We start from the raw sequence: 23,669 nt of genomic DNA on the forward strand, positions 1-23,669 counted from the left end.
GTACCTTTTGTTTCTTTTCGGCTGGGATGGCACATTAATAAATGTATTTCATTTTCATTTTAAGTAAACTGGCGCCAAATAGTTTCACGTGCAGTCAGCAAAACTTTTGCTCCATCAACCAAATGCGAACAACAAAAATTACTTTTCAATGTATCTTCTGCTCGTCTTGTGTGTATCTTCAACTTTGCGCCAAAGCTTTTAGCTTGAAATACTCTTTATTATGAAAGATATGGAGACTTTGTTGGTTGATAATGCTGTGGCAATATATTTATTGTCAGTATGTTGTTTGTTTATTGAAGTTACTTTTTTTTGTTTTTGAAAATATTGCTTAAGAAATGTTGCATGAAAAACAGTTTGTCAGATAAGTAAATAAAAATTTAAAGAGCTAATTTGAGCTCACTATATAGTTAAGTAACTTAAAGTAGAGCTTTTATTATTTATTATATATTTAAAGCTTACAATTGACTACAATAGTTAATATGTTATCGAGCGTTCGATTAATTCCATATATAGAGCATCAGAAATTCGTATATGTGTTCCACAATTTATTTGCTGTTGTTGGCTGCCTGGCACTTCATTGTTCTGGCTGCCGCCTTCGTCTTTATGCGTTTTTCCCATTTGAGTTTGTCTCGCAATTTTCTTATTCTTGGGGTTATGCCTTCTGTGGGCATATATATATGTATATATATCAAAAGAGAGGGATATCCACAGAAAGAGTGAGAGAGAGAGAGAAAGAGAGAAAGGTACTGGGGTTGCTTTTATTTTTATTGTGTCTGCTGCTGCTGCTGCTTCTGCTGTTGCTGAGGAGTCGTTGAGTTTTTGTGCTGCGCGCTTTTTTGGGCATTGTGCGGCAAGTGCTTCAACTGCTTCAGCTGCTGCGTTGTCTGCAGCTGTGTGGCAAAGTTTATTTTCATTAGTTTTAATGCTGCTCATTATGCTCATAGCCAACGTCTCGGATGTCTGCCGATGCGGCGGCAGTGTTTGTAACTGTAGCTTTGTGGCTCTATATCTGTATCTGTGTCTGTATCGGTGTTTGTATCTGTATATGTATCGGTGTCTGTATCTGTATCTGTATCGGTGTCTGGCTGTCGCTTCCCTTATGCCTTTGGGGCACACATTGTGTGCATAGCACGGCGCAACTGATTGTTGTTAATAATAATTGTTGTTGTTGTTGCTGCGGTTGTGGTTGTTGCGTCAAAGTCAAACTCAGACCCAACCCAAACGTGAGCTGTGGCAAAATATTTTGGAATGTTTGGCCCATTGATAACGAAATTTGTATTGCCTACCTATGCAAAGTTCAAGGCATTTTCCAGGTAAAGGGTAAAAGCATTATTGATAGCCAAGCCAAAGGCCTTTCCATAGTAACATGGATAAAGTTGTCTGAACCCCTTTTTGATTTCATATTGAACTGAAAATATGCATTATCTTTAATAAATTGTTGTTATTTTTCAGCATTGAATTATATACTTCTTATATGCTCACTTATCAATCAATCAGCTTAAGAAATTTTTTTTGCTTTTTCATTCGCTTCCGCTTAATTTTGGCTAAATAATTTCCCATTAGCAGGGCGAGTGCCCGCCCCAAAAACGTTTTAACCCATCGAAAAATGTTTCATTTGATTTGCATAAAATTGATTAACGAGCGGCAATCAACCAGAGACGAGCGACCATAAAAAGGGTTAAAGTGAGGGAAATTTATTAAGTTTCGTGTTCCTTTGAAAAATGTTTAACGAAATTCCACGGATTTTGCGCACTCTATGGTTGAAGGGTTGTTTCAGTATGTGAGGCAAGATGTAGTAAGAGAAATTATTGCGTCTATATGTGAGCTTCGCTCTAAGGCTAAATTGACTCTATCTAGGAATATGTGAAGTTATCTATATGAAACTTAAACTTAAATTTAGTTTATATATAACATGAACAATTGACAGACATGAGTTCACTTTATAAACTAGCTGTTAAGAAAAAAAGAACTACTTAAATTTAATAATCCAACTTTTTAATGTCAAAGCAAGGAACGATCAAATGTAGCTTGAAGAACTTGCATAAGTTTAGTTATTAAATTTTTTTTTCAATATAATTAAACTTCTGTAAAAAATACGCTCGAAAGTGTGTTGAAACTTCGTTGATTCGGAAACAAAAACTATTCCATTTTAGCTTTTATTTTCATTTTCTAACTGATTTAATCAGCTGTTCCAGCAAATTGAACACAAGACCGAGGAGCCGACTAAAATTTCATTCTTATGAAATTACGCTTGGCTGGCAATTCTCGCTGACCAAGTTATAATAAATGTTTGGTGTTGAGAATTGTAATTCGAGCGGCGAGAGCGACTGGGTCGCATGTGTCTTGAGGCGGTCGTGTGTAGCTGAAACGCTTGGCTCAGTGCGAACGCACATGTTTTGCCCATGATGGCAAGGCCATGGTGGAAACGCGCCGCTTAACAAAATTCTGCTACCCTTCACAGCAAGGTTTTCATTTCCATATACATATTTATCTGCTTTGCGTTTCGAATTTCCGGTTTTTGTGAAAAATCCAAGTCAATGACAGCAGCGAGGCACAGTTGACGCACAGGCAATTAGTGCCACAGTGGCTGCGATAAATGCACAAACGGCAAAATTGATTTGAGTTATTTGTTTTTACGAAAATAGAAAATACTTTTCAGCGGATTTACTCAATATTTTTCTCTCCTTTTTCAAATATCGTTGATATTTATTTTGTATAATAAACAAACGTAGACGCAGTTATTTGCAGATATATATATGTACATGTATATGTATATATATTTATTTATGAATATTTTTTCATGCTCTATCAATAACTTTTGGCACTCTTATTTATATATTGTATTTGCATGCGGATTAAAACAAAATGCTACAGCATGGCAGCAAGTATTTGTTTATGCATTGCAAAACTCACAAAAATATAAATAAATATAAAAAATATGTAAAAATATAAAAAGCTTTATGAACATGAATACACAGTCAAATATATGCTGTTACCAAATAAAGTTCAACTTTATTATTAAAAATTTTGAACTTTTTTATTAAAATAATACGTATCATATAGTCAGCTAAAACTTTATAATACAACCTTTTTAATACCTGAATGTAGTAATAGTTGTGCTAACAAAATACTAAAGACAAAAATATAGTTTTTATTTTTATTTATATGCCCTTTAAAGTCCTTAGGGATTTTGGTTGACTTGCCAAACTCGACATTTAAATGTAAATCCGTTAAAAGCGGATTTCAGCTTTATGCTGTTCAATCTCAATTTCTTTCTTTTGTTACTCGTTGTGCGCTCTCTTTTTATTTGAGCTGCGCAAACAGTCCTTTATTAAAAAAAAGAAAAGAAAGAGTCGAAATTGAATTAAATAGGCGTAGAAAAAAAGGGAAAACGGAATAAACAATGGCATAAAAAGCAAGCACTCGTTCAATTGCAGCCGGCAAAGCATTTTACATGATTTTTAGCCTTTTTATTTGAAATTTATTTATATACATTCATATATATACATATATATATATAATATTTGGTCAAAACAATTACCAAACAGAGACAGCGCCAGTCAGCCAAACGCACGCTTCAGTTCATTTGAATGTGATTTATTCCCAGCGGCCCAAACGAACCGTAATCGCTGACTGACTGACTTACTTACTTGACGAGCATTTCCTCTGAAAATGTGTGGCATCATTATAATAAAACATTATTTTTTTTTTATTTTTTGCATTAGCAACAAATTGCAAAATAATCTAGATTAATGCTATGACTGTAGAAATTTTTTGTGTAAGGTCAAGAAAATGAATTTATAATAGGCTCACTTCAGTTTTCGCAATTACAGGTGTCTCGCCTGAGGAGATTAATAAGCTAAAACATTACATATCACACAGTTTGGTTTAGTATTTAATGAATAAATTCAGTTTTATGTTTATTATTCAAGGATAGGTTACTTTTTTGTCTAAAACTTATGATCGAGTGCTTGAGTTTATGCTTGGAAAATTGTTTGGAAAGTAGTTTAAGCTCTTATTTAAATTAATAATCAATTAGCAGTGTCATGAACTTTTTAGTAGAGAGTAACTTAATTATATGCAGTAAAAACTTAATATATCTGAGATGTTGGCATACCTAAGACAGCTTCGATAAGATTTATATAAATATAAATATTTAAGAAGGTAAAGCTAAAACTAAACATTTATCTCAAATAATTATATAATATTATTAAATGATGTAATTATATTAAATACATTTTTAGTTAATCGTTCTTGAATTTTAATTTAGTTTAGTCTACTTAAAAATCTTTTTTGGGTTTGCTTTTGTTTTCCTCCTCACTAAATATTTTTTAACTGCCAAAATGTTTTAGTTTTTTTTTTAAATATTATGATGTAAATTATTCTTATATTTTAAACATAGTTCTCATTTTACAACAAATTTTACCTTAGTTTAATATTACAAATTGTTTAAATAATAAATAAAAAATAAATTTTTGTTTGTTTGCATTTGCTTTTTAGTTTAATTAAACATTTTAAAAAATTGTGTTTTATATTTATAATATAACTTTAAGTTAGATTAGATTTTTTTCTTTGTTAAAAAAAAGAAAACTTTTCATATTTAAAATGTTTAATTTTAAATTCGAAATTTTTCTCTGTGGCACATGTGGGTCAATCTTTTTGAGAGTTTCGGTCAAGGGGTTACTGTTTTTTTGTGTTCATTATAAAGTTTTACATAGTTCATGACCCACAATGTAAGTCAAGCCTAAAAAAATGATTATAAATCTGAATTGTGATTTCATTTTTCGCTGTGGTCGAGCGCCCGTCTATGAATTAAACAAATAATTAAAAACTATCGTTTTGTTTGCCATTAAATGTAGTTTCTTCTTATTCTCTTCATTTCTGTTATAGTTTTTGCATTATACGGCATTTGTTTTGTGTGGGCCTCTGTGTGGCCTGGGCTTGATGGTAATACTTAATTGAATTATGCCTTTGTTTCATGAGACTAAACGAGGCCCGAGCTCAAAGGTTGAAGTGCTCTCCAAAAATTGTTTCACTGTGCCAGTCATGCTCGGGCTGCTGTTGCTCCCGCCGCTACTGTTACTGCTGCTGCTGGGGCACATTTACATTACAAGAGGGCTGTTATTAATATATTATTTATGTGGTCTACTTAGGGGTTAAATTGTAGGGTAGGTTGCCTACTCTGCCCACCTCGCTCCCTCCATCGCTTGCCGTCTCTGGTGACGCGTTTCATACTCCCAAAGGGGTTGCAATTGATTTATAATCCATTTCACTGCGGTCTCAAATTTCCACAAAAGCAACAAAATTGCTGAACGCAAATGACATTCGCACAATAGAGATTTGAGACCGCATCAAACGATTAGCTATGCATGTGACTAACAATAATTAAGTTGCTTTCAAAGGTTCAACTAAATTTCAAGTTAATTAAGTTAAATGTGTATTTACATTTTATTATTAAATTTATACAAATTTTTATTTTATATGTAGTTAATGATTTAAAAACTTATGATAAATATCGGTGCATAAATGATTTAATACATTATTTAAATAACAATGTTTTTATTTTTGTTAAAATTTTAGTTTTATATAATAAAAAAAAAAAACAATAAATAAAATTAAAATAACTATAGTTTTTGTTTAATGAATTGTTTTAACTATGTTTTATTTTAAATAACATTAAATGAAATTTTTTTTTACTTTAATTCTTTTTCTTTATTTATTTATTTATACATATAAAACTGATTAAATAGCTAGCTTATTTAATAACCTAGAAATGCAAGTAGATAAATAAAAATGCCTAATAAATGCACATTTCTATTTGTTATCTCAGCGGAAAGTTCGCATTTAAAGCTAAAGGAAAACTCTTGAGAGGCTGCGTACACAATAGAAAATATCCTCCATTTGCTCTTCACATCTGCTCGACATGGACTTTTACAAAGCCAAATTGTTGCCTTGGCCCTAATAGCCCTAAGCTAAATGCCTCGAGCAGCTTGCTCAGACATTGCACAGTGATTCCACTGCTTCGTTTAGCATTGAAATTTTAATATATATTGTATAGCATTCTCGCTTTATAATAAATACCGAAAATTTCAATTATTAGCAGCTTATTTAGCTGTTATTAATTACCTGACTATTCATTTATTTTATAAACATTCTTTACATATTCATAAACATTTCAAGATAAGATAAAAGTTGAAATTATAAATTGTCACGGTAATAGCTAATATAATCTAGTTTGACAATTAAGCGACTTCAAATCAAATATTTTTTATCAATAAACCGTAAAACTGATAAAAAACCGCCAAATTGTTGGTCAATAAATAAATTGATAAATATTAATAAGCAGCCAAATATTAATAAGTATATTTTAATAGACCAAATTTATTATCTAGGATATCAACGCTTGAGCCATGTTTAAGTAATAGCTTGATAAAATTATATTAAGTTAAATTTAAATGCATTTTCGGCTCAGCTTATCTAATTTGCCCCACTGTACGGTGTTAGGGCCCAGGAGCAGCTGCAGCGGCAGCAGCATTGCTTTCTTCGTTTCCCCCCTGGAAACTCAATAAACATTAACATTGCACAATGCACAAGCTTTAAACATTTATTACTTAATACAATTTAATTTCCACACCATTTGTGCAATGTGCAGGCGGTTGCCATTGTGGCAGCGATGACAACAACAACAATAATAATTGCAATGGCAACAACAATAACATATAACATGCAAAAGCAACTACAACGCCACAGCTGCTCGTAGACGATATACAGAGACCACAACACGGCGACAGCAAAATTTTTTTTTTGCTTATATTTTAATACCCTGCTTGCAATTGATGTATGCGAAATGGGCATACTGTATGGGTGCAAATGTATCTATAAGTTAGGAGAATATATACCAAAGAGTATTTACAGTGAATGGTATTCATAGCTCAGTCGTTCTCGCCCTAAAGTAGATTCCTTTCGTTTCCTAGCTCCTTTCCTTTCAAATCGAATATATATATTTAAACAATTGTACAGGGTATCTTCTAACATATCACTATTGTATAAACCAATTTGATTTCGAAAGTGGTAAAATATTGAACCATTAAGTTAAGTTTTCATAAAACTATACAGGGTCTTTTCTGGTCGTTCACTTAAGACTCTATAGATTTCGAAATTTACTCTAATGCAAATAATATAATAATATAAATAAAAATATACAATATATAGGGCAACATAAAGTCGATCAGTTTTGCCTCTATCGATTGCGAAATCATATCTATTTTAACTCAGATTTGTTGAAGGCAAAAGGGTATAACTTTTGTTCATTCACTTCTCTCTATCTATTTAACTCAAAAAATCTTTTGATAAGTAGCGAGTTTCAAGCAAAGCTTTCAAAGAGAAGTACAATATTTTGTAAATTATTAATTATGCAGGGTATTTGGTAATCGCGCACTTTCATCTCAATTACAATGGATTTTATTTTATTTTATAATTTTCACAGCGTTTGCTACACGGATTTTTCTGGCAGTAAACGTTACCAGGCAAAAGCTGACCAAATGGCCTGGCAAAAGCCACCGAAAGAGCTCCTCCTTTCACTCCCATTCCCCGCGGTGTATAATAATTATTATACATGATTATGGAATTTCAACAATTATTATTAATGAAGAACTGAATGCATGCTACTGCCAATTCACACATACACACACACACGCGCGCACATATATATTTCCTTGTAAATTGTAATTAAACCAACAACAGCTTTCACAGTGCACATTGCGTATACGCAATGTGGTCGTCAGGCTCTTACATATATGCACGTCTATATTGCCACACTATCTTTTCGTTTGCCATGCACGATTAGTCAAATTGGATTGGAAATGATGTTCGCAGCTGCTGAACTTTTATTCTCTTCCTCTTCTTCTAATTTAAATATGCGCAACCATACTTGCAAGTTGCAGACAAAAAGGAATGAAATGATGTAGGAAATTGTTTGCTAAATTAAAATATTATGTAATTTCCTAAACTCTTTGCAGTTCATATTGAATAAAAACAAAACCAATTGTGATAGGCATAGATGATATTTCTAACTGCTTAAATGTAGTTTAGCGGAGAGTGAAATGAACTAAAATATGAGTGGAAAATGCTGTTAATTATTTTCGATTAAATCTTGAATGCATTTTTATGAATTATATTATTTAATACCGTAAAATGCTTTATAAGTGGCGTGACCAAACATGAGTGATACTATTGAAGATAAGAGCATTTTGCAAGTTGTTTAACTTATCTAAAATGTCAGGCTGTTGAAATATTCTATAAAGCTTACCATTTGAGTTATAGTAGTAGACATAGGAGTATACAGAGGAGTAGACAAAGGAGTAGGCAGAGGAGTAGACAGAGGAATAAACATAGGATTAGACTGAGAAGTAGACAGAGGAGTAGACCGAGGAGTGGATAGAGGAGTAGATAGAGAAGTAGATAGAGGAGTAGGTAGAGGAGTCGATAGAGGAGTTGACATAGGAGTAGATCTAGGAGTAGGCAGTGGAGAGGACATCGGGGTAGAAAGAGGTTTAATAGACACAGTAGTAGACATAGTAGTAGATACATGGTAGTTGAATTAGGAGTAGACAGAATAATAGACAGAATAGTAGACATAGGAGTAGACATAGTTGTAGACATAGTAGACAAAGTAGGTGCTATGGTAATAGACATAGATACATACATAGTAGAAAAAGTAAAGTAAGGATCAAATACATTGGACGCAATTAAAAGGCCAACCCTGCTTACTTTGTTTAAGTCATTCAAATTAAAACAGCAAAGAAAAGGCAACCAATTGAATTACCTATTCCTATTTTAAGCATAATGGCATCGATATCGCTTCAAAATTAAACCAGAAATAATATTAAATATCGAATTACTTTTGTTTTATTGCTGTACAATTAACTATTACTCATATTTGGTCAACCCATATAATAAAATTATGTGGTATTAGTTCTAGGTGAAATTTAACACTAACGTTTAGTTGTGAGAGTTGACTTGCAAATGTTTTGTGCTGCACTAAATAACAATTAATTAGAGAAATGTTTTCGTTTTTAAATGCGCTTTGTTTTCATTAAAGTCGCAATTGTCACATAACTCTTTGAAGTTACTTCGTTTTTGCTTCTTCCTCTTCTTCTTTTTCTACTGAAAGTGAGCTGGAGAAACTTGATTCAATTACTTAGCGACTGGCAGTGGAAATAAATGGTAGCTTGAGTGCACACGCTGCATTTACTAGTAATTTACTGCTCACATACACGCACACACACTCATGCACACACATAGCATGTGTATGTCTCTAATAAAACACATACCATGGCAGCTTTTGCATACCACTTTGACATTCTCCTTCAGCTCTCGTATGCAGTTTGTCGGCATCATTTTTTTTAAGAGTTGTGGGCGGGAGATGGGTTCGAGTTGTTGGCATAGCCCGCAGCTAAAATGCCATCAAGACTGTGCGAGACAAAAGAGTGTCGCTCTCCTGGCTGCAGCCATTAAAAAACGAAGACAAAAAGAAAAAAATCTAATGAATTAAAATCTGAAATGAATTAGTTTTTCAGCTACAGATTTTATGGCCTTTGGCAGTCTGTCTATGTGTGCGTGTCAGAGAGTGAGAGCGAATGTGTGTGCTAGAAAGGAAGGACATAAATGATGAGTAGAACTGTCATTTTGTACTCTGTGTAATCAAAGGATCAAAGAAAATGCACATGTGACATATATGAGTTTCTGAAAAATATATACAATATATATGCGTAGACTTCTATGAAAATAACATGTAATACTAAGGGTTTAACAATAAAACTCAATACTGCTTAGTATGTTTTACTCAAAATGAATTTAGATTTCTAAGTGCTTTTAAAAATGCTTTAATTCATGAATATCTAGATATCTTTTCCATTCGAAGTAGATATAATACTGTGCAGACAATATTTGTTGCCAATCCTTGGTCAAGTATTTGATACAGGCTTTGAGCGCCATTTTTTTAAGTACCCAAAAGTGGAAGACGAGCCAACTCGTCCAAGCAATGCAGTTCAAATTATATAAAGAAATTTAAATTGAAAAATAATTTTGAATAGCACTGCTTATATATATATATATATATATATATTTATGTATATAAATAATTATTATTTCTTAAGAAATATTCAATTAATATATTCATTGTTCCCACTTGTTAACAATTGATGACATCTTACTTTACAATGATTATAATTAACAACAATAAACACTTTTTTAGTCGTTTTTAACACTCGTAAATTGCAATTTGGCGAAATTTGTAATTGGCTTACGGCGGTTGCTATAAAATATTTAAACTCAATTAACGTGCAATGCATTTAACTGTGCGTATATGTGTTTGTGTGAATCACGCCTAGTCAAATAAATTATCATAACACATACACATACACATTTCCATAATAACTAATAATTATAAATAATATTTAATGTTCATTTTGCTAGTGTTACAACAACAACAACAGCAGCAGCAGCCCCAGCATTTGATAGCTGCACGCACAGTTAACAAATAATCCAGTTCGGTGGCAATTTGTATTGCACGCCCATAGCCCCACCAAACACCAAACACTGTGTAATAATATATTTTTTTAGTTTTGCCTTTTTGCAATACAATTTTAGTCTGATTCGCTATTCTGCAATCTTTGTCAATTTAATGCAAATGTCTAATTAGCGTTAATTAAATGCAAAAAATAAATAAATAAGAAAAGATAAATTACATGAAAAATAGAATTAGAATAGAATAGATTAGACAAAATTAAATCAAAGAAAAATTCAAATCCATTAATGAGGCTAATTTTACCAGAGACAGTACAGGGCAAAGTTTAGTTAGTAGCCTGGTCTTTTATATATCCAGGTATTTTGTCGAATGCTTAGATACTTAAATATTAATATATGTTGCGTCTTCTTAAGTCGATACATCTTCATCAGTTCAATAGCAAACATGTTGTATATGCAACCTTGATACGTGTGGTAGCTTTCCCAGCTTCCGTTAAATTCTACAGAGTCGTCTTGACTCGATGTCGTCACTTCGTCTAGTCTAATCAGGATTCATTCGGATATGCCGAATGGAGAGTTATTGGGCACGATTTCGAACATGTTGCTCGTATGCAACAAGATGCGTTGAATAATTTTTGATATTTTAATTTTATTAATTTATATTATTTAATTTATATTTATTAACTGTAATTTGCACCAATTTAACTAATTTTTATTTAAAGTCAAATGTTTTTCGATGATATAAATCATATTTAATTAAATTTCGACATTTTTACTAGTATTTCTCCTTGAGGAACGAGAATACAAATACAATCTTAAAAACCCTAATACTTCTATACTTCTATAATTCGGAAATATGTTATTTAAAATAGCGTATGATATTTTAACATATTCCACATCAATATTTAAGACTCTAGACAATATTTAATTCTATTAAAAATATTCACCGGTGTTATTCCAATAAGCATGCCAGTCTTCTCGAGGCCTGTACTTGCTGTCCTTCAAGTAACGGCTTTCATCCATTGTGCCCGTGAAACGGAATCGGTAACCAACTTGATGCAATGGATATTTGGGTATCAGATATTCCATGCGTTGATTGCGCAGCAGTGAGCACATTACATACGATCTCCATGTATTGAATTCGACTTGATGGCACTCTTCCGATCTGCCCACGGTATAAATATAAAATCTAAGATCAAACCATACGGGACGCACATTCGCTCGTGTACCTTTTTTCTCATAAGTTACATTGGCGTACATAATACGCTTCAACCAATTTCTCACTCTGGGCGTATTGTAGACCGTCGATCGGTTAAAACATACCGTGCTCAGCGGCGTGCTACAAATTGCGTTACAATATAAATTATATATAGAAAAGTTATCTACGACATTGACTACATACTTGGGATAATACTTAATAATGTGACGGTTATCAATTTTGAAAAAGTCGTTGATGCGACTACGCGCCCTGAGTGGAATATTTGTTATAGCTTGATTTAGTTGTGTATTCGATTTTCGATTTACTTCCTTGAACTGATCATCTGATATCCAAGGATACAGTGGAGTTGGACGAAAAGTTGTGCTTGCACCAGTTCGACCGCTTTGGGTTGATGATGGCAATCCAGGCTTTTGCCAAAAATTCATTTGGTTCGTTATTGTTGTTGAAAAATCTTGCTCCATTTGAGAACGATTCGATCTCTGCACGAAAGCCGCAATATCGGTTTTCTGCTCCCATGTTAACTGAAAAGATGTGAATTCTTTTTATTCATTTAACTATTCATTTTTCTACTACAACTTACGCTAATTATGCTAAGAATGGCTAACAAATCTGCCTTTAGCATTATACAAAAAAGTAAAAAAAAAAGAAGTAACAAAAATCTAAGTAAATTATTTTTGAAACTTAAATGAAAACTAATAAGAAATATCAAATAAAATGATATAATTTATTATAGATATTGAACTATCGCAGTGTTTGATCTGTTCTACCTTGGCTTGATGCCCTGTAATCGAGTTACAAGACAAATGGAGAGGACTAAATATATTCTAGATGGCTTGATTTCGCAGATTAAGTCTATACACAGCCTATGAAAGCCTCCATTCGAGTTGTTTGCTTTTATTAAAAAAATAATCAAAATAAAATGTCTAGGAATGCAATATTTGGGTATTTCTCATATCAAGTTTGCATTGCATACCAGTTAAAAGGTAATTAAATGTATCTGCTCTGATGAGAAAACATCGTTTCATCACGTCTCTCACTCAATTATAAATGTTACATTACATCTGTTTTAGATGCTAATTTTCTACAATTTATGCCTAATAATTCTGGGCCTTTATTCTAGCTGATTAATGTATAAAAGTTAAGATAAGTCTTTAAGTTATTTAAGAACAAAATTTGTGGTATTTGAATCATATTTGATTTATTTATCATGATTCAAATGTCAATGAACTCATGTCTAAACAAATTAGCGACCATAAAATGTGATAAATAAAATATTAAATATTAAATAAATGTCAAACTTTAAATAGTCTAAAATACTCAAAAGAAATATATGCCTGAACGGAACAGAAGGCGAGAGAGCTCACCTGGTTGCTTAGGTCTGATATAATTTTATTACAACTTTAGACGTCACGGACTGGAGCCGTTCATTTTAAGTTTCAGAGTTGTCTGAATTCTTAAGTTAGTGCGCGACCTGTTGTTGTTTTTTTTTTCTTCCTTTCTTAATATTTCTTTCTCCACCAGGAAGGAAATATTTTTGCCTGCTGCACTTTACGTACTCAAGTAGTTTTTAATTTGAATACTTTGCGTACTCTTGAACCCCGTGGGTCGCACAAGGTGAAGTCCTTTCGACCCTTTTTTGTTCAGAACCCTTTTGCTTGTGATTTGCATATTTGTGTGTGCTTTAAATATTAAGAAATACCACAATTATTATTTTTATCTTTAATTTTATTCTTTCTACTTGCAGGCTACGCAAAAGACATTTCCAGAGTTGAAAGAGGTAAGCGAAACAATTATTTTACTCTAAAATCATCTATAATTATATGCAAAATGCTTACGAAATATATTCAAAAGTTTAAGAGAAACTGAAACCGAAAGCGAGAAGGACTTAATATTTATTTGGGGTAATTTTTGAATATCTTAACTACTCTTGGCACATTTCTTTAAGGATCAGCATTTCGAATCATTTATTCAATTAAAAACTTATATAATTTATCCATAACTCAAGCGGCAGCCCGGCGTATCCTCAATAATGTATTCAAATTTGAAAATACATTTGTTCTGTGTCGCATTTCATAAAAATATAAATAAATAAACAATTTTACAAATTGCTTAGAACTCTTATTTAAATTAACATAATTCACATTATACAGCAAAAAACAGTAAAAAAATCATTGAAAATAGATACACATTTCCTAATGTCTGCCAAAAATAACACAACAAAAAATGTTGTGTGCATTGCGTTTGGGCCATAAACTAGTAAAAAAGCCGAAAGACCGCCAAATGTTAGCCAGAAAAAAACTCCATGTGCAGCTTTTTACTGCGCTCTAGGACCATTCACACGCCGGCACTTCTCTAACCAAAACTACGAGTGCTCCCCATTGTGCAATTTATTACGCGTATGTGCCGACAAAAATTTGAGACGAAAAAATTGTGCACAGTGCAACAATTATTAATCTTGACCTTTTTGATATGCAAAAAATATTAAAAAATATTTATAAAGAAAAAAATATTTAAAAACGATATAATATTTAATTTTAAAATATATTTATTATATTATATTATAATAAAATATATTATATATTATAAAATATATTATATATTATAAAATATATTATTTATTATTTAAAAGAGACATAATTATTCATTCTTAGTATTTCTTAAATAATAAAAAAAATTCATACAAAAATAAAACTTCTTTATTTATTTTATTTTATTACTTATATTTATTATTATAAATTATTTTTTGTATATATTATTTATTAATAGTTTTGTTCGATTTATAATTATTTTTTAACATTTTTCCATTTTGTTTTATTTTTTTTTAACTTAATTTTTGATGTTTATTAAAAATTTTTGAAATTATTCTTAAGAATTAGTTTGTTCCACTGTGCTTGTTTTAGGGCCAACTTTGCAATCGTCTGAGTCAGTTTTAAGTCCCGCTAGTCCATGCAGGTTGCGCTGTCGACTTGTTGTCTGTCTGCTGTCTGGCTGGTTGCAATGGCATGGATTAAAGGAGTTGCTGGCGCGCATGCAAATGCTGGGCGTGGCATACACACACACTTACACTAAGCTACACAAGTGTGGCTTTTGGCTGGTGTTTGTTTTTAATATTTTTTTTTTTTGCAATTTTATGATTTGCTGTCGCGTCGCCTGCTCGCCAGACTTTGAGTAGCTGCTGCCGCTGCTATTGGCGAAATCAATGAAGATGTTAGCTGAAACACAAACTGGCACAAGTCGGGCACAGTCTCTTGCCGTCTGCCTAACCGCCCTAGCTTGGCTGCACATTGTCATTATTTATTGAAAATATAGTTTGATGAGTTTTTACTTGGCTCAGCGCGCTAAACATTGAACTGGTTTAACACTGGCCATGCCCACAGCCCTCAACTCTTAACTTAGCTTCGTTTACAATGCCAGCAGCAGCTGCTGTTCGTTTGATATTTGTTGTTCCTGTCCCGTTGCGGTCAATGTAATGGTTTTTGCGGGCTGCTACTGTTGAAAATTGGTTAAATCGGAAAACTTTTTGCCCGCCCCCGCTCTTGTCAGCAAAACTATGTGGGCATTGTCCCAACGAATTCGACGAAATTGCCTGCATTTTCCTAAGTTGGTTTATTTTCGTTGATTTTCGAAGCTGTCGCATCTTAACTACATTTTCTACGTTTTCATTTCTCTAGATTTGAAGGCACAAATTTGCAAATCATTATATGAAAAATAAGTATAGGAAATATAACAAAATACGAAAAATACAATACATACAATATAAATAAAGTAAATAAATGAAGAATAAAAAATGCATACATACATAGATAAATAAAAAACAATGAGAATTAATAAATAAGTAATAAATAAATAAAAAATAGTTTTTATTATATTTTTATACTCTCTGTACTCTTACAATATTCAATTTTATTTAGAGTTTGTATTTATTTTTTAATATTTTATCATTTCTACATTTTTTTTATACATTTCAAGCTTTGTACATAGATCCATGCGTAAGATCATCATTGCATAAGCACTTTCGCCCATTCCATTTGAGTAGTTTTAGCACATGATAGTAAGGGAGCAGCGGACCGCAAATTTTTCTGAAGCGTTCCATGATTTTGCCGTGCTATGCTCCTAACACGAAAAAAAAAAACTCGACGGCTGCGATATATGTTGCTGAGCCGAGGCTGAAAGTGGTTTTGCCCTTTGGCAGCATCACAACAAGTTGGCCAACTGCAGCATAACCATGTCTCGCTGTGTTTATGTCTTGTTGCTGTCTTTTTGCATGGGGCGAAAAGTATCTCGACAAACGTAAAAAATGTTTCCACTGATTGCGTGGGCGTAGACGGGCAATGCTATTAACTGGTCGCGGTATCATAGAGCCCTCCTTTTGGCCCACCAACTTCGAGTACCAATAGTCTGCACTTTACTCTTTTCTTTCTTTTTTTATGTTCATTTTCTCTCTGTTTTATGGTACATATATCAGTGCTTGTACCGCTTCAGGGCATACGAATTCACTCCATACTCCTTTTTTATTTTATTTTTTTGCCGTCTATCGCCTATAATCGCATCAGCTGTAGATTTGTAATATGAAGCGGAAGAAATGATTACAGTCCTGTCACAGCCCACAGATAAATGAAAGTCATTCGGATGCGATTGCCAGAGAAATTCATTGGTAAGAAGCGGTATTATGAGCAACCCTAACCCGAAGCATAGACAGTTAAGCTTTTCATGCTAATAGAGTATATAAATTGCAGGTATTGAGTGTCCTAGACAACGGAAAGTCGGTTTAATAAAAGTCAATTTCTTTATTAAATAAAATAGAATTGAGAGTTGGAATTAGATATACAAATTTATTAGAGAGAGACGGCGTTAGATATAGAGAAAGCGAAAGAAAGATAAAGAGAAAATTTTAGGAGAGAGAAAGTGAGATAGACGGAAAGAGAGAGAGGTGGAGAAAATGAGAAGGACAGAGAAAATGAGAATGAGCAGGCGAGACAGAGAATATGAGTATGCGAGAGAGAGAGGAAGAACAAATGTGCAAGCGAGAAAGAGACAGATAAGGCAAGGAAAACTGGGAAATAAAGATAGAGATCAAGAGAAAGAAAAAAGGTGAGAAATGAAAAGGAGAGAACGGACTGAGAGAAAAAGAGAGAGAAAATTAAATGGAGAAGGATAAGGACGAACAAAGTAAAAAGGACATGGGTTAAATTAAAAGAAAAATTGGGTATGAGGAAAAAATTTACGGAGACAAAATGAGCGAGATAGGGAGATAGGTAGATAGAAAGCGTGAAAAAGAAATGGATAGAGAGAGAGAAAGAAAGATAGATTGAATGGAAAAAGAAGAGAGAGAAAAAAAATGAGACACACAAAAAAATGGAAGAGAGTCGTAAGAGGTAGAGACAGATGGCAAAGGACAGAGAAAATGGGTGGTTTGAAAATAGAAAATAGAAAAGTTTGATAGAAAAAAATTACAAAGGAGAGCCAATGAGAATGAGAGAGAGAGATTGTATGTGTGATAGAGAGGTGGAGATATAGCGAACTAAGGCTAAGTAATGAATTAGCAGCTAGGTAGTCTCACATATTAAGAGGACTTTATGAAAAAACATTTTTATACAAATAAAGCCAGAGACATCAAAACGGAGATAACAACAATCAATATTGAGCTTAATATAGCTGCAAAGAAAAAGAGAAACTCACCATGATATCAAACAGTTTACTAAGAGAGATCGAGAGTGAGTTAAAAAATGAATATATTAAAATGCGAAATGCGACATTCGAAATGAGAGTGCACAAATGCGAGAGTTAAGATTAAAACAACACCTGCAAAAGGGCTGTTCTGATACTCAGAACAACAGCTTATAGAGTGTGTTCAGATGATTGTTAAGCACTCAAATATATATGGGCTGGGTCGAGCTTGAACAACGTTTTCTATGCAAATTGTTAAAATCTTATGTCACGCTGGAGTTTCGAGACTGCAAACGTAAGAACATCATCATTGCATCAATGTTTGTCATCATGATGCAGCAGAAATGCCAGGGAAAAACTTTGCGCTGCTCTAAACTGTTCTGTGTGTGTGTGTAGGTGGCTGGCGGAGTATGTGTGTGTGTGTGCGTGAGTGGGTGGGTGTTTATAGGTTAGAGTTTGTACTTTTAACGCCCAAACAGATTTGCCCGTATCAGTGGCAAAGCAGACGCTGTGGCTAGCACGAATTGGTCGATACGGGGCTTGAGGGCGCTATGCAGAGCTGCCATTTAGCCACGTTTTGTTTGTCTTTTAAGCGCATCTTGTGCTTTGCAGTTGTCTGTGTATATATATAGATATAGCTATATATATATATATATATATATTAGAAGCAATTTCTATGTACATTCTACGCTCATTTATGCTGTCTGATAGCCTTGGGGCATATTCATATCCGTTGTCTTTTTAGCTAACTGCAACGGCGACTTGAATTTGAAAATTATGCTGCACTTTGTTTACTGATAAACTTGATTATACTAAGCGAGAGTCCTGCTATGTTTGTCAATGTCTGGAGATAAAGCAAAGTCTGTTTTCTATATACACACATATATTTTCTGTTTGGCTCTTTTGTCATTGATTGCCGTCTAGAATCTTTATTCGTTTTGGTCTGTATCTCACCTTAATGGTTTTCTATTGAAATACTTTTCCTTCCTTCTTTTTTTCACCTTTTCAATTCAGTTTTTATTACGCTTTATTGTTGGCAGCAGTCTATTCTTATATTTGCTAATTGTTTTGTATTTTCCGGTTTGGCTCTTTCCATTGCTTTTAATTTATTAAGACTAGGCTTACAACTTGAATTGTGGTAATAAATTGTAAGACTATAAAAGTATAAAAAATATGACAAACAATTGAAAAAAACTTTTACCTAACTCAGCTAGAAATTAGTATATAATGTTAAGTAAAAGTGTTGAGGATAGTTAAAATATTATAAATTAATATTAAAGCACTAAGCAAACATATTGAATGATCACACGCCTCTTTATAGTTACTAAAAAATTAGCTTATCCACACTTATCCCTTTTTCGCCTGGCAATCTCTGGCGAATTGCATCTTAAAGTTTTCTTTCCGAATTATGCATTGTCATCCGGGGTTAATAACATGCAACGTAGTGCAACGAACATCGAACGCTTCAGCGGACCGAAACACCGCAACACGAACAACGAACATTAAACTAAATGAAATTTAATTAAAAATAACAAAGAAATTTATCAAAAATGTAATTAAACTTATGCTTAATTATATTGGACTAAACAATAAAAAATAAATATATATAAAAAATGAACATGAAAATTAAAAATTAAAAAATATAAACAAAATAATTTAACAAAGTCATGAAACACAATGAAATTCAACAATTAACAAATAAAAACACAAACATAAAAAATTTAAAAATACTAATTTAATTAATAATAAAAGAAATAACTTTTATAAAAATACAAATATATTAAGAAAGGAAATGTTTAGCTGTTAAGAAACTTGTGTTATATTATATATATTAATTATTTAAACTTTTATATTTGTTCACTCGCTTAGAAGATAATCTTATATATTCAGAAGAATGAATATAAATATGACATAAGGCTACGAATGATGAATAATCAACAACATGTGAACCCTACATATATATATATATATATATATATATATATATATATATATATAGCATTGAAAATATATAACAAATAAACAAAGTCAAGGCTTATCAGTTTGTGATTTCAATGACACACATACCCTGTTTAAATAGGAATATGAGTATATATACATTGTTTTTTAATAAATGGAAATATTTATACAAAGCTGACGAAGAAATGAACGCAAAGCCATCAAATTTAACTATCTTTTACATTGCTTCAATTTTTTTTTTATTTGCTTAACTTTAATGAAAACCATATGTTTCAATTTATATTTGCAAAGCAAGAACTGTATATAAAAATAAAGTAATATATCTTTAAACAGACTTCGGTCTGATCATCATTTGTGTATATCGTAGCGGTTTCGTATGCCAACTATTCCACACAATTTTATTCCTATTCTCCGATGTGTAGAGTCCATTAAGATTGCTGAAACGGTTAGGAAATCAAACAAATTACACAACTGTAAACTTTTATCTTACTTACCAGTAACCACAATCAATAAACCACCATCCTGCCTCGAAGCTGGTTCCACAGTTGCCATCATTAAAATCATTATCCATATCTGGTGTTGAAAATTTTATACCTATATGATGCTTTAGGGAATCGACAGTATTTCCAGTAAAGTCTCCAATCATTTTAATGGCATACGCCTCAGATTCGTTGCCAATAGCAAAATTGCTATAGTGTGCATAACTGCCGTCGCCTTCAAAGTCCACCATATATATGTATAGCTCATGGGGCTGTGAGTGCGTCAACAAGTGGATCTTTTCCAGTCCGAGAAAATGTTCGCCTTGCGGATCTCCAAAACCATTTTTATACTCCTGCCAGCTTCTGTTAAAGCTGAGAGTTCCGTTAATACGACGTTGTATGACAATCCAGCCACAGCCAGCTGACTGCGTATCACAGTAAACAGAAAAGGGTTCCATATCGGGAACTCTTATGACATATACCCCCTCTCGTTTACCTTGACAGATCGAGACTATGGACATTGCCTTACACACTGACAGTTTAAGGTCCAATTGCTTTGTATTGTCAATAATCAATTCATTATCTTTGTGCTGAGTACGTAAGCTCTTTAGCTCTTCATCTTTATCATTCATTTTGGCGAGCAGTTCGGCTATAAGAAGATCCTTAAAATGTACTTGATTTCCTCGAAATTCAATATTTTTCTTATATGAGGAGCTTAATTCGACTTGTTGTTTAAGTTGAAAATCCTTTTGACTGATGGTTTCTCTCAAGCTATCTAAATTCGCTTCTTGTGTGCGAATCGTATTTTGTAACGCTTCGAATTGCTCTTCCTTTGACTTTATGGATCTTGCATAGTCAAGAAGTGGTTTAACCACTTGATAGCAGTACGATCCACACTTGGCATCGTTTTCCCTGGAAGCTTTTGAGCACTGTGGAAAAGCTTTGGTTTACATTTAAGTGACTTCAAATTAAGCTTGTGTAAACCAACCGTGTTATATGTCACTGAATCAGTTGCTTTAATAACTAAAGGCAACAAGAGAATTAGCAATTGTTTAAGAAATAAATTCATTTTGTATTAAATATTTTGAAACTGTTGCACTGCGAGACAGATTTGCCACTGATTCAGAGTTGTTATTAAATCAAATAAATAAAGTTGATTAGACTTTTTTATTAGATTTTAATCAGTATGTATATTTTAATCGATTTTATATATTATATATTTTATGCAATCAGCTTATTGCTGTTCTCTATGGCAATTAAAATATACCAAATAAAATAAATATTAATATTTATTATAAAAATAAAGAATATATTGCAATTATTTATTAATTCTGCGAATCGAGTGATTATGAATTCTAAAAATTCGTTATTATTTTTTAAATATAATATATATATATATATTATGTTTTCATTTCCATTCCTTGCTAATCTGTCTTTATTTATGTTGAGCTGAGTATATAATATATAATTTATTTTATTTATTTGTTGTTATTTTGTTTTTGTCGGAGTTTCTCTTTGATAATTACGCTGCACACATAAGTTTTGCGTGTGAGCGTTTGTGCTTCTGTTGTGCGTGTGTGGGCGTGGCTTTTGCTCGTAATGTTTATATTAGCAGCTTGTGTGATAATTCTTAGGGGCAGGGTCGTGTGAGCCCCGAACCACCCTCTCGGATATGAGATCTTTTGTAATGAAAGCAACATAATTACCCAAGCTCAGCAATATCTTTGCTTGCCTTAATGTTGAATTGTGCGTGAAATGAGTTTGCGTTTAGAGCTGGGCGTGAGTCGGACAGATGAGGAAATATGGAAAATAAAAAAAAATAAACATTTTATCAAATATTAATGTATTTCTGTAGTTATTAAAAAAGTATATAAAATTTAATTTCAGAAATGTTTATATATTTGGAGAAAATATATATATATATATATGTTAATATATACATATTTTTATTTTAAATATAAATATTTTTATTATACATATTTTTACCCTTCTCACTTATTGTAATTTTTAATTTTGAAACATTTTGCTTTTTTAAATTCTATTGCTTTTTAACTAATTTTAAATTGTTTTATTATCCATCGGAGTCAACTATTTGATTTGTCAATTCATTTTTTATTCATTTAATTTTGGTTTATTTAGTATTTCGGCTTTTATTTTTTTGTTGCCAATGCAATTTGTCTTGCAAAGCCAATGAAAATTGGAAATGAAAACCCGAAATGAAAACACCCACAAAAGTCACGTTAATGCCTCGGCAATTTCCAATTTGTGTTTCGAATTCGTAGAATTCCATTTTTTTATAGCTTTTCTTTTGCCTTTTTTTCCCGTTTTTATTTTGCCTGACAACTAGCGCAAAATGTTGTCGCCAAATGCAATCAAAAGCTAAAAATCTATTATTCAAGATACCCTCCATTGTTTTTCCTGATGTGTATATATATATATATATATATATTTACGGTCACCCCAAACATTTACAGTTATATGCACGTAAATATTTATATATCTGAAAATCCGAAAATAAAAATTTTAATTTGCATACGATAGTAAAACGATAGATACATTCTATATGTTTACTAAAAATATTTGTTGAAAAATTAGAAACATTTATTTGATTGTGAATTCAGAGCAAATAAAATATTCGTAAAGCAATATATTAGCTAGCAGCTCACAATATTAAATAAATAAATATAAATTTATTAATAAATATTAAAAAATATATAAGAAATAAATACACAGTGCAAGCAGTATAGTTAAATCAATAAGACCAACCCGAAGTTTTCTTGTAGCGCAACGCAACAAATTTCTCAACGCCTTTGTAAGTTGCAGAAGTGTTGCTGTTGCGGTAGAGTAGGGGCAGGGCAAGAGCGATGGCTTAGGAAGAAGGGGTCAGAATACTCAAAGTGTCAGATGTAGGAGTCAAGGATTTCTTTTTAAATACGCGCTCGCAGATTAAAAAGGGTATATTGGCTAGAAATATGAAACTTTAGACTAATCAAATATTCAGTTTACATGTCTCTGATGAGATGCTATAAAATGGGCCAATATATTTTAATGTCTATATGCATGCATCTATACAAGCATCTGTGTATTCAAACTTATATCATTGTGTCTAAACATATATCTATCCAACAAATCTTTAATATAATTTTGTTCTCAGATAGTATGATGTTCATATATTGCTGTCATACACATATATTTTTAAGCATTGCTTATGCTCTTACTGCACTCTGCGCGAGTATTAATCAGTTGGTATTGCATATTTTTGTTATATATTTCTTTTTTTTTGAATACTTTTCGTTCAGTATTCTTGTAGCTTCGCTCTTTGTCATTTCTCGACGACGACGGGTATGAATCGTTTGCTGCCAGTTGTGACAACAACTGAAATTGGAAAAAGGCGAGCGAAATGAAGTCTGAAACATGAAATAAAGATGAAGCGACTGTGTCGAACAGTTGAATCATCAGAGTCGCCACCAGAATTGAGACATGGCAACATGTTAGAGGAGCACTGCTTGGGGGGTTTCTTTTTGTTTTTCTTCATTTTCATGTTCCTTTATTCTGCTGCTTCTTTTTTTAAGTAAGCGTATAGGAGAAATTAAAATTTGTTTGTCTGTTTGGATTGGAAGTTTTCGATATGCGGATTTCTGTTTTGTCATATGCGCAGCAAAGCAATTACACTGTGCAAAACGACATGTCTATTAGTAAATAAATATTAATAAAATATTTAAAACAAAAAATTAATATTAATTTATCAAAAAAAATATTATTAAAAGACTATACTAAAATATATTATAAAATGTTAATAAAAACAAATAAAATAAAAA

General features: G+C 32.2%; 2 protein-coding genes across 3 annotated transcripts in view; one reads left to right on the forward strand and one right to left on the reverse strand.

Moving 5' to 3' along the window:
- Positions 1 to 23,669, forward strand: part of LOC111600434 (disintegrin and metalloproteinase domain-containing protein 10) — a 148,548-nt gene that overhangs the window by 9,033 nt on the left and 115,846 nt on the right. For both annotated transcript variants that reach the window (XR_002751485.2, XM_023316526.2), the window contains exon 2: positions 13,491 to 13,523. Coding sequence is in view for 1 of the 2 variants with exons in the window: in XM_023316526.2 (XP_023172294.2) it covers positions 13,491 to 13,523 (33 nt within the window). In the remaining variant the exon portion in view is untranslated. The remainder of the gene's footprint in view (positions 1 to 13,490; positions 13,524 to 23,669) is intronic.
- On the reverse strand, positions 19,693 to 20,956 carry LOC111600435 (fibrinogen-like protein 1). The gene is made up of 3 exons (XM_023316528.2): positions 20,840 to 20,956; positions 19,867 to 20,780; positions 19,693 to 19,809 (listed from the first exon to the last, which is right to left on the reverse strand). Exons 1-3 carry the CDS (start codon positions 20,918 to 20,920, stop codon positions 19,698 to 19,700), a joined length of 1,107 nt encoding a protein of 368 aa, XP_023172296.1. The 5' UTR covers positions 20,921 to 20,956; the 3' UTR covers positions 19,693 to 19,697.

This window comes from Drosophila hydei, unplaced genomic scaffold, assembly GCF_003285905.1.
Source record: "Drosophila hydei strain 15085-1641.00,03,60 unplaced genomic scaffold, DhydRS2 tig00008124-arrow-arrow-pilon, whole genome shotgun sequence".
NCBI classification, from domain to species: domain Eukaryota; kingdom Metazoa; phylum Arthropoda; class Insecta; order Diptera; family Drosophilidae; genus Drosophila; species Drosophila hydei.

Bases quoted from the DNA above. Each gene is read 5' to 3' on its own strand.
- LOC111600435 (XM_023316528.2), bottom strand. From the start codon at position 20,920: ATGAATTTATTTCTTAAACAATTGCTAATTCTCTTGTTGCCTTTAGTT. The intron at 20,781-20,839 runs GTTGGTTTACAC...GCTTTTCCACAG, and splicing joins ATTCAGTGACATATAACACG to TGCTCAAAAGCTTCCAGGGA. The intron at 19,810-19,866 runs GTAAGTAAGATA...TAACCGTTTCAG, and splicing joins TTTATTGATTGTGGTTACTG to CAATCTTAATGGACTCTACA.